The 12,055-nt window shown below is 37.8% G+C and overlaps 1 protein-coding gene across 1 annotated transcript in view; it reads right to left on the reverse strand.

The window, feature by feature from the left end:
- Window positions 1-314: 314 nt before the first annotated feature.
- The window catches only part of LOC103506838 (THO complex subunit 2), a gene marked incomplete at its 5' end in the record, with an annotated part of 40,446 nt that continues 28,705 nt past the window's right edge, over window positions 315-12,055 (reverse strand). The window contains 6 exon segments of the mRNA XM_026821815.1: window positions 315-407; window positions 1,149-1,270; window positions 2,334-2,400; window positions 9,476-9,510; window positions 10,749-10,961; window positions 11,827-11,980. Of these exon segments, the coding sequence (XP_026677616.1) occupies window positions 330-407; window positions 1,149-1,270; window positions 2,334-2,400; window positions 9,476-9,510; window positions 10,749-10,961; window positions 11,827-11,980 (669 nt within the window).

Genomic DNA, 12,055 nt, shown 5'->3' on the forward strand with positions numbered 1-12,055 from the left:
ATTATTATTATTATTTAAGAGGTTTGACTGTAACTGCTATGGTCTTATCGTCCCGAAATCGAAGAGAGAAGACAGGATCGGAGAAAGCCGAGAACAAACAAAATCCGTTCAGGATAAAATCTGCCCCAGCGGGGAATCGAACCCGCGGCCTGGCGCTTGCAAGGCAGACGCGCTACCAACTAAGCTAACTAGGCTGGCCTATCAGAGTAAAGAAATGGCAATGCAAACTGTTCCGAATTATTTGCTCTCGGGTGTAGGTTGTCTGCCCCGTTCAACTCATTACTTAGCTCGTTAGCTGGCAGTATAAGCAGGGTATATTCTATCCTATTTTACTTACCTTTACTTAGCTTGTCCTCGTTCTTCCGTTTCTTTAGTTCGATCATGACAGAGACTTCACCAGTTCTGTCCTGCAAAATTAAGCAAGAAACAAAACACCAGGCAATAGTACTTTTTAAATTAAAACCGCGCTTAATCTTTGTTAATCGAAATCGCAGGCTTTTCGAAAGAAATTTCAAGGCTTTGTGCATTGATTTCGTGAGGAAAACTGAGTAATTATTTAGCTGTTTGCAAGTGAATAGCGACTTGTGGTGGTACTGCAAGTACAGAGAACCCTCGAGGTAAATTAAAATCACAATGAAGGAAAGGATTTTTAATCGTGTTGAGCATAAATGATTGTCGATCCCCACTTTACGACTTGACCTCGACTCGAACAACCAATCTCCAGATGGTTGATAACTAAAATCACAATACTTTATCTCAATTGTTACTGATACATGTATTATTCTTGAACCCATCAAATATATGATACCTTGTTTAGACTGCTGGGGTAAAGGAACTTTTCAGTCCTATTCGGGCAGGACAAACAAACTATTCTATTCTATTCTATTCTACTTACTCTCTTTCGTGTCAGCTTCTTCTTTCTCGCACTAGCTTCCTTTTCCTTGCTATCCATCACAATGACACTCTTGCCCATAGTGCCCGCCTTGTCCATGCTATACCGCTGCACACTCTTCTTCTTGTTACTGATACATGTATTATTCTTGAACCCATCACATATACGATACCTTGTTTAGACTGCTGGGGTAAAGGAACTTTTCAGTCCTATTCGGGCAGGATAAACAAGGTATATTCTATTCTATTCTACTTACTCTCTTTCGTGTCAGCTTCTTCTTTCTCGCACTGGCTTCCTTTTCCTTGCTATCCATCACAATGACACTCTTGCCCATAGTGCCCGCCTTGTCCATGCTATACCGCTGCACACTCTTCTTCTGGAGAAAATAATGGGAATAGTAATATCTATGAGTTAGAATCAAAAGCTTACTTATTTTCATGTTGTTTTGTTTTGTCATGTGTTGTTGGTTCAAAAATAAATATGTAAGTATTTACTAAAAAAAGCGAAAAACTTCAAAGCTCCACCAGTATCTAAGCTACACGACTTTAAATCAAACTCCAAGCGGGAGAGAGGGGGAGATAAATAGAAAATATAAAGAAAAAAGTTAAGAAGAAATGATATCAGCACAAACTCCTGTTGTTTCAAAGCAGGACGTGCTGGAAATGATAAACATAAAATATAAACCCCAGGCATTTTGAGATAAAGATGAGCTCTTACTCGGGCGTAATGATGCTTTTCACTTCGCGTTTCTCTCATGTGCTCCATTTGATCTCCGTTGGTGGCGTGGGAAGATGATTTTGAGCCTGGAATGAAAGAATTCAAATAGGTAAAGCGCCTAATGGAAAAAAAAAAAAAAATCAAAATAAATTGGTCCCAAGGGCAAGGTAAACCTAGACCCTTGACAAATGGAGTGTGCCTGAAAGCATGTGATGTGTTTCAATTCGCTCGACCCCATGAACTGTGTCCTACTATGCTCGTACAGCATGAATGGGAGACAAACTATTAATACAAATTTCGAAACAGGTTCCTCCCTATTCTCAAAGACCATTGTGTCCATTTTATCTCCGTTGGTGGCGAGGGAAGATGATTTTGAGCCTGGAATGAAAGAATTCAAATAGGTAAAGCGCCTAATGGAAAAAAAAAAATCAAAATAAATTGGTCCCAAGGGCAAGGTAAAACTAGACCCTTGACAAATGGATTGTGCCTGAAAGCATGTGATGTGTTCCAATTCGCTCAACCCCATGAACTGTGTCCTACTAATCCTACTATGCTCGTACAGCATGAATGGGAGACAAACTATTAATACAAATTTCGAAACAGGTTCCTCCCTATTCTCAAAGACCATTGTCGTATGGCCTTAACTGCTTTGAGTTGTTCATGTATTAATCTAGGGCCTATTTCGCCAGGCTGTCGACTCTTTTAGAGGCTTGTCTCTTCTTCTCCCGCTTCTCTCTCTTCTCCTTCTTCACCTCACTTCCTCCGCGCCCGTCGGAGCTGTGTTTCGAACTCTGTGAATCGGTATAGGGAAGACAACGGGGTGAATGGCGAGGCACAGCACTTCACTTGCTCACAAAAACTGTCTCCAGAGATAGGCTTGGGCAAAGATTGTTTCCAGAGATAATGTAGCTCCGAAAAATGATCTCTTGCCCACAAACATTGTCTTCAGAGATGGACTTTATCCAAAGATTTTTTCCAGAGATATGTACATAGCTTCGAAAAATGGTCTCTTGAGAGAGTCAGGGTTGAATGATAGAGATTACCTTGGGCAATCGTTTTAAATTTTGTTCGTAATTTCTTGTATTTGTTAGTGAGAGTTAGAGGGTGAAGAAGGTCGTATGGCCTTAACTGCTTTGAGTTGTTCATGTATTAATCTAGGGCCTATTTCGCCAGGCTGTCGACTCTTTTAGAGGCTTGTTAGGCAGTCCTCTAGATATTAAAGTGACCAATGTTGTTCCCCAATTAAAACACCTCGCTAAATTTTCGGACTACCAACCCCTACCTACACCACTGAGGTTGGAATTATAACATGTAGGTCATATCATTATAAGAGACGCTGTAATAATATACCATTTTGGGGTATTTTTAAAGCAAATTTTGATGAAAATTTCTGTAAGTAGGAAAAAGAGGTTTTTGTATTTTTTGTAAAGAGATGGGGAGAGGAAGAGGGAGGGAGGGAGAGAGGCAGAGAGAGGAGAAAGATGAGAGAGAAAGGGCAAATAGGAGAGAATAAAGAAGGGAGGGAAGAGGAGGGAGAGAGAGGCAGACAAAGGGGATTATGTTGTTCCCCAATTAAAACACCTCGCTAAATTTTCGGACTACCAAACCCTACCTACACCACTGGGGTTGGAATTATAACATGTAGGTCATATCATTATAAGAGACGCTGTAATAATATACCATTTTGGGGTATTTTTAAAGCAAATTTTGATGGAAGAGGACAAGGAAGAGGAAGAGGACAAGGAAGAGGAAGAAGGACAAGGAAGAGTAGGAGGACAAGGAAGAGGAAGAAGGACAAGGAAGAGTAGGAGGACAAGGAAGAGGACAAGGAAGAGGAAGAAGAAGAAGAGGAGGACAAGGAAGAGGAAGAAGAAGAGGAGGAGGAAAGGACATGATAAGGAGTATATTCACATAAAAGAAAGAGGAACAAGAAAAGAGAAGGAGGACAAGGAAGAGGAAGAAGAAGAGGAGGAGGAAAGGACATGATAAGGAGTATATTCACATAAAAGAAAGAGGAACAAGAAGCTTGTTCACAAACATTGTCTTCAGAGATGGACTTATCCAGAGATTTTTTCCAGAGATATGTACATAGCTTCGAAAAATGGTCTCTTGAGAGAGTCAGGATTGAATGATAGAGATTACCTTGGGCAATCGTTTTAAATTTTGTTCGTAATTTCTTGTATTTGTTAGTGAGAGTTAGAGGGTGAGGAAGGAGGACAAGGAAGAGGAAGAAGACAAGGAAGAGGAAGAAGAGAAGGAGGACAAGGAAGAGGAAGAAGAAGAGGAGGAGGAAAGGACATGATAAGGAGTATATTCACATAAAAGAAAGAGGAACAAGAAACAAAGGGGAAATAGGAGGTAGAAAGAAGGGTGAGGCGAGAGGAAAGGAGAGGAAAAATAGAGAGATAAAAGGACAAGAAGCATTTAAAATTCATTTTTATTATTTCTTGTAAAGGTATTGCAAAACATGGGGTTTTACAGCGATAATCCTGGGGTATGGGTATTAGCCAGGGTAGACATGATGCGGAGTTGTTGCTAGAAGAGAGCAGAATTTGAGAGTTCTGAAAGTGTTAAAGAACCGTACGAACATAGAAATGTGTCATGAAATAGAAAGAAGGGTGAGGCGAGAGGAAAGGAGAGGAAAAATAGAGAGATAAAAGGACAAGGAGCATATAAAATTCATTTTTATTGTTTCTTGTAAAGGTATTGCAAAACATGGGGTTTTACAGCGATAATCCTGGGGTATGGGTACTAGCCAGGGTAGACATGATTACATGAAGGTTGACATTCATGTGGTCACGGAACTCAAATTCTCAGAGAACAACAACAAAGGTAAAAATGGTAAACCCAGACATGGGATGTTGTGACCATGAAGGGCAGGGCTTATTCTGACCATGAAGGGCAGGGTTCATTTTGACCATGAAGGGCAGGGTTTATTTTGACCATGAAGAGCAGGGTTTATTTTGACCATGAAGGGCAGGGTTTATTTCGGGTTTGTTTAGACCATGAAGGGCAGGGTTTATTTTGACCATGAAGAGCAGGGTTTATTTTGACCATGAAGGGCAGGGTTTATTTTGACCATGAAGAGCTGCGGAGTTGTTGCTAGAAGAGAGCAGAATTTGAGAGTTCTGAAAGTGTTAAAGAACCGTACGAACATAGAAATGTGTCATGAAAGGGTGGGGTTTCAAAGACCAAATTCATATCTCCTCTTATTAAAAAGTCATTTCCTCTTTTCATAAATATCGAGAATTCCTGGTAAATTTCAGTACATCCTAAAGTTCGTACAACACTAAGACTTGTCCGTTGGTTATCTATCTAGTCATCAGTAGTACCTATTTATGATTCTATTTTCGGTTTTTCTTAATAATTATTGAGAAATATAACTTTCAATAACATAAATCCGTACAACACTAAGACATGTCCGTTGGTTATCTAGTCATCAGTAGTACCTATTTATGATTCTATTTTCGGTTTTTCTTAATAATTATTGAGAAATATAACTTTCAATAACATAAATACCGCAGGCGAAATTTTTTTCGAGAAAATTTAAGTATCTCCTTCAAGGTTGCATACTTTTTTTTTACTGCCCAAAGTCTTTTTCTCGTTTATAGGCTTTGAAATATTCCCAAAACTTATTCATAAAGAGACAAAATTTCAGCGCCGCAGGCGAAATTTTTGAGAGATTATATGTTGAAAGTCCGTAGGTACAACACTAAGACTTGTCCGTTGGTTATCTAGTCATCAGTAGTACCTACCTATTTATGATTCTATTTTCGGTTTTTCTTAATAATTATTGAGAAATATAACTTTCAATAACATAAATAGTTAACCGATCATAAGTTTTTGTCCTTTTAGCAGCCTATTTGCAGACCCAATAACACGAAGTAATGAAACACAGATTCCATAAAAGCCCATTTGCAGACCCAGAAAAAAATTGCCCATTTTTCAGGCAAAATTGCCACATTAATTTCACTGATCCCAATTTTACATAAACGCAAAAGTGTACTTACAGCGATCATAGCGAAGCTGATTTACCAAAGAGACATATTTGTTGTGCGATAACTATTTGCAGACCCAATAACACGAAGTAATGAAACACAGATTCCATAAAAGTTCATTTGCAGACCCAGAAAAAAAATGCCCATTTTTCAGGCAAAATTGCCACATTAATTTCACCGATCCCAATTTTACATAAACGCAAAAGTGTACTTACAGCGATCATAGCGAAGCTGATTTACCAAAGAGACATATTTGTTGTGCGATAAGAGAAAGAAGGGTGAGGCGAGAGGAAAGGAGAGGAAAAATAGAGAGATAAAAGGACAAGGAGCATGTAAAATTCAGTTTTATTATTTCTTGTAAAGGTATTGCAAAACATGGGGTTTTACAGCGATAATCCTGGGGTATGGGTATTAGCCAGGGTAGACATGATTACTTGATTACATGAAGGTTGACATCCATGTGGTCACGGAACTCAAATTCTCAGAGAACAACAACAAAGGTAAAAATGGTAAACCCAGACATGGGATGTTGTGACCATTTAGGGTGGATTGCTTTCTCATTACATTGGAACTGGTAGCAAACTCCATACTTCGGTAGATCAATGTATTGTTGGACATTTGTCACTATTTAATGATACTCGATACTGTGGTACATAATTATATTGGGCACTGTTACTTCATAAAGTGAGAGACTTCATCCTCATTGGAGGTAGCCAAATAGTGACATTTTCATCAATAGTGACTTTTTCATCATCAATATGGAATGTGAATTGATGAAAGTCAACTGGATATAAATGGTAAGTTTGCTTGTATACAGCTTTTGATTGGTTTCAATGTACTTGCCACTTAGCTCAGTGTTTATTCAGTTCATAAAGCTGATTTACATGCTTTATTGTTTTCGTATTGATCTAGATTCTTTTCTTATGTTTATTATTTCTTTTTCTTCTCTTTTTTAATCGTTTATTTTATCAATTAATTGAAGTTGTTTTTATCTATTTAGACTGAATTGTTTGATTTGCTTTTGATTGAGGATCTGAAGGCATTTGGCAATAATTTATGGATCATTTGGACAGTTGTCTCTGGTACCAATGAACTGCTCTTGTATCTATTTAGACTGAATTGTTTAATTTGCTTTTGATTGAGGATCTGAAGGCATTTGGCAATAATTTATGGATCATTTGGACAGTTGTCTCTGGTACCAATGAACTGCTCTTTCAATATGGAATGTGAATTGATGAAAGTCAACTGGATATAAATGGTAAGCCTGCTTGTATACAGCTTTTGATCGGTTTCAATGTACTTGCCACTTAGCTCATTGTTTATTCAGTTCATAAAGCTGATTTACATGCTTTATTGTTTTCGTATTGATCTAGATTCTTTTCTTATGTTTATTATTTCTTTTTCTTCTCTTTTATAATCGTTTATTTTATCAATTAATTGAAGTTGTTTTTATCTATTTAGACTGAATTGTTTAATTTGCTTTTGATTGAGGATCTGAAGGCATTTGACAATAATTTATGGATCATTTGGACAGTTGTCTCTGGTACCAATGAACTGCTCTTCTTTGCATAGCTACATAACATCTTGTACGGTTTCTGTATTAGTAATGATTGATTGGATTGAATAGTTCCCAGTGTAAACATCATCACGGGACTGAATTTCACTGATTTAAGCGTGTGGACATTTGACTGAGCTTTAATGATTGAATTGAGCAGCCAAGCTGATTTGTGAGTCATCATGGGTCACAAAATAACAAATAAATGGAGTCAAGTTGAGTCTTCAAGCGTGTTGATTTGAGTTGAGAAAATAAATGGAGTTGAGTTGATTTGAATCGCCAATCGAATTGATTTGGGTTGAGTCACCAAATGGAGTTGAGTTGAGTCACCAATGGGTCACAAATAACAAATAAATGGAGTCAAGTTGAGTCTTCAAGCGTGTTGATTTGAGTTGAGAAACTAAATGGAGTTGAGTTGATTTGAATCGCCAATCGAATTGATTTGGGTTGAGTCACCAAATGGAGTTGAGTTGAGTCACCAATGGGTCAGTAAGGGAGTTGAATAGAGTTGAGTTCCCAGATGATTTGAGTCAGCAATCGAGACAACAAATGGAGTTGAGTTGAATCACCAAATGAAATGAATAGTGTTGAGTCACCAAATGATTTCAGTCAGCAAGCCAATCGAATTGATTTGAGTTGAGTCACGAAATGCAGTTGAGTTGAATTGAGTCGCGAAATGGAGTTGAGTTGGATCACCAGAGTCAGGAAGCGTTTAACAGAGTTGAGTTTCCAAATGATTTGAGTCAGGAACCGAGTCACCGAATGGAGTTGAGTTGAGTCAACAAACAAATTGAATAGAGAGTCAACAAACAAATTGAACAGGGTTGAGTTCCCAAATGATTTGAGTCACCAAATGAAGCGAGATGAGTTGAAGCACCAAATGTTTTGAATTGATTTCAGGCAGCAGGCCAATCGAATTGAGTTGAATCACCACACGAATCGGAGAATTAAATCAACTTGAGTCAGCAATCGACTTTAATTGATTACGCCACCAAATTGTTCAATTATGTTGAATCACCCAAAGAATTGAATTGAGTCACCAAACTAATTCAGTTGAGTCAGCAATCAAATTGAATTGAGTTCAGTCAGCAGTCAAATTGAATTGAGTTGAATCAGCAATCAAATTGGATTGAGATGAGTCAGCATAGGCATCCAATGAGGTCCGGAAATTAATTGAGTTGAGTCAGGAAGTGAATCCAGTTGTCAGCGAGCAAATAGAATTGAGTAACAAATTATTTTCAGTTGAATCATTAAACGAATTCAGTGAAAGCAGATGTAATTGAATTTTCAGAAGCACACATTTCAAGTTCTCTGATCATTGACTTCTCTCTTCTCTGGGTTGAATAGATTGATGAACATTTTTTTCTAGAAAGATTCAGTGTTTCCTTAGTTCTTGATTTTCTTTGTAAATTGTAAGATGATTCAAATAAACAAATAAAATCTCTTCTTCTCCGTAAAACGATTCACAAATAAAACAATTCCTCTTCTTGGTTATAATAACAGAAATAAAATGATAATCTCTTCTCAAACTAAAACTGGATCTTTGCGTTGGATTAAACTAAAACTGAATATTTGCATTGTACTGGTGGGTGTTATTTTATCACTTGTAAGATTTATCGCGGTTCCAAATCCAAAGTAATGACAAAGTTCCTTGACAGTTTGAACACGGGCTTATCACGTTGATCGTTACTTATGTTTATTTTAACACTTGTGTCGTCGGCGCTACAAGTTCGCTCCTATAAAACAACAGATAAAGTAAATGGACAATGGGACAACACAGGGACACATGAATTTTGTCTTCGAAATGAACCCATATTCCGTAACAGGACGAAATCCGTAGTGCATGAAAAATGTTGAAACTCGGATAGTGTATATTTCCCAGTTCATAGGTTATGAGAGTCTGCTAATTACAGGACGGTTTGAATTCCTTTTCCTTTTTAGAGAAATCGCTGCACAGCATGCTTCCTCTTGTTTTCAACATCCTATTGGAAAAGCATCAAGAGTTCCTTGGTTTCCGAAAAAATTACTTCACAATTCTTCCTCGGTACTTTGTTAAAACGTTTCTAGTTGGGAATCCTTGAATAAAAAAATCCTCAATTTCGAAGAATAGTAAACAGATTTTTCCCGCTCTCTTCCAACAAATTTTGCTCTCCCCTTGTCTTGTTTAGCTTCTCAGCGTCGCATGTAGCCAGCACATTAAGACTAGAAGATATCACAAGAATGACATTTTTTTATAAAGAGGAATTGATGACATCACAAAACCAAAGGTCGGATGATTTAGAAGACATCAATGATGACCTCGCGACTGCTTACCTTGGATAGACCATCGGTACGACGTCTTTTGGAATCTGAAACACAAGGGAAGAGACAAATGACATTTTTTTTTTTTTTTACTTTCTATTATTTCTTTTCAAATACCTACGTATTCTGCAAATGTAATAGAAAGTCGTGTGATGTTCACACCAGATTTTTTTTTTCAAGGTTTGATAGAGGGAACTCTAACTAAGTGTCTTATCATTCCGAAAGCAAAGGCAGAAGGAAAACAGGATAGAAGAAAGCCAACTGTTCGGAGAACGAACGTTATCTGTTTAGGATAAAAAATGAGTTTTAGGTTTGATAGAGGGAACTCTAACTAAGTGTCTTATCATTCTGAAAGCAAAGGCAGAAGGAAAACAGGATAGAAGAAAGCCAACTGTTCGGAGAACGAACGTTATCTGTTTAGGATAAAAAATGAGTCTTTTAGAAATACATATTTCCCAGTTTGTCTGTTTGTTACACGATAAGCCTCGAATCTTTAGTAGTAATAAAATTGGGAGAAAATGTTCAACACAGAAAAGACTTTGTCTGATTACATTTTGGTTCCATGGGACACTAAATTTTGTTTTTCCATTATTAAGAGAGGAGAAATGGGTTTCAGAAGACTGGAAATCGGTTCAGATTTTACATTTAAAGGGACTTTTCAGTCCTATCCCAGCAGGATAAACAAGGTATATTCTATTCTACTTTTGGAAAATGTTCAACACAGAAAGGACTTTGTCTGATTACATTTTGGTTCGATGGGACACCAAATTTTGCATTTTCCATTATTAAGAGGAGAGAAATGGGTTTAAGAAGACTGGAAATCGGTTCAGATTTTACATTTAAAGGGACTTTTTAGTCCTATCCTAGCAGGATAAACAAGGTATATTCTATTCTACTTTTCTTCCTACAGGATGAGGGAAAGTACAAAAAAAAAAAAAAAACGCGTGTAAATACCTCTTTTTTCTTTTAGAAATACATATTTCCCAGTTTGTCTGTTACACGATAAGCCTCGAATCTTTAGTAGTAATAAAATTGGGGAAAAATGTTCAACACAGAAAGGACTTTGTCTGATTACATTTTGGTTCCATAGGACACTAAATTTTGTATTTTCCATTATTAAGAGAGGAGAAATGGGTTCCAGACGACTGGAAATCGGTTCAGATTTTACATTTAAAGGGACTTTTCAGTCCTATCCCAGCAGGATAAACAAGGTATATTCTATTCTACTTTTCTTCCTACAGGATGAGGGAAAGTACAAAAAAAAAAAAAAAACGCGTGTAAATACCTCTTTCGGGTCGTTCAATCTCGGGCAGAGGGGAGTGCCTCGGGTTGAGAGAGCCGGAGGAGGAGTTAGAGATGGACTCTAGCTCCCGATATTCGCCCGGTGAGGGGAGGTACGACTGGGAGGGAGAGTTGTGCACGTAGCGAGGGGAAGTGTCCCCATATTCCGGTGATTGTACCGTGACGAAACCTTTCGGGGTGGGCGGACTGGCGTAATCTGGAAGGTTGGAAAACAATGGGAATAGTAAAATCTATGAGCTTGAATCAAAAGCTTACTTATTTTCATGTTGTTTTGTTTTGTCATGTGTTGTTGGTTCAAAAATAAATATGTAAGTATTTACTAAAAAAAAGGTGATTCTTTGAGAGTTTTGCACCACTAACTTACGTGACGATAACTGAAACGTAAGACGTAAGGTGACCAAAACGCCTTTCAGTCAAATAACGTTCAAGAGTTCAATTAACTTGAACGTTCAAGAGCTAATTTTGGTTAATACCCTTCTTTTATTATATCCAGTACAAGCAGGTTGGCCGTGCTTAGCCCCAGAAAATTGATCATAACTCGAGATCGGTTTAGAGTTTGTATGAGCTTAACTCAACGTTTAGGGCTGTTTGCCCCTATACCTAAGCTTCATAGTGAGCTTTTTGTATACGAAGTTAAGCTGAGAAGAGAGGGAGACAGAGGGTGAGTTTTTTTTCCAATCGCAAAAAGCCTTAAAAGACCATCCAGTATGCATGGTTTTTGTTTCCAAGTAGTCTGTAGATTACATCAGAGCTACTTTGGTTCCTTTCTTTTTAAAGAACACGCCTGGAATAAATAATAAGAAAATTCAGGGAATTTGAAAGTAAGTACCTCGCTCTTCTTAGGTTGTATCCAAGTAATGAGATTTTCTCAGGGATGGTTTGTATTAATAATAATCAAGTGAGTTCCCTCTAATGTCACTAATAGCATTACTTACCCTATCATAACACAGAAGGGACGAAACTTCTCCTCGTCGCGGACCTTGTTGACGGTTTTCTCGATAAAGTTGGACAACTTGGACAGGACGGGAAAGTGGGGCAGAATCTTCATGAGGACGATGAACGCGTTTTCTCCTCGTCGCGGACCTTGTTGACGGTTTTCTCGATAAAGTTGGACAACTTAGACAGGACGGGAAAGTGGGGCAGAATCTTCATGAGGACGATGAACGCGTTGCGAATCTGAACGTAGTCCTTCGACTCGAGACACAGGACAATGGACTGAAAAGATACGAGTTCAAATAAAATTAAAATAACTTTTTAAAGAGCAAGCACAAGTTTCCTCGAAAAAGTCGT

This window comes from Diaphorina citri, unplaced genomic scaffold, assembly GCF_000475195.1.
Source record: "Diaphorina citri unplaced genomic scaffold, Diaci psyllid genome assembly version 1.1 scaffold265, whole genome shotgun sequence".
In the NCBI taxonomy this organism is placed as follows: Eukaryota; Metazoa; Arthropoda; class Insecta; order Hemiptera; family Psyllidae; genus Diaphorina; species Diaphorina citri.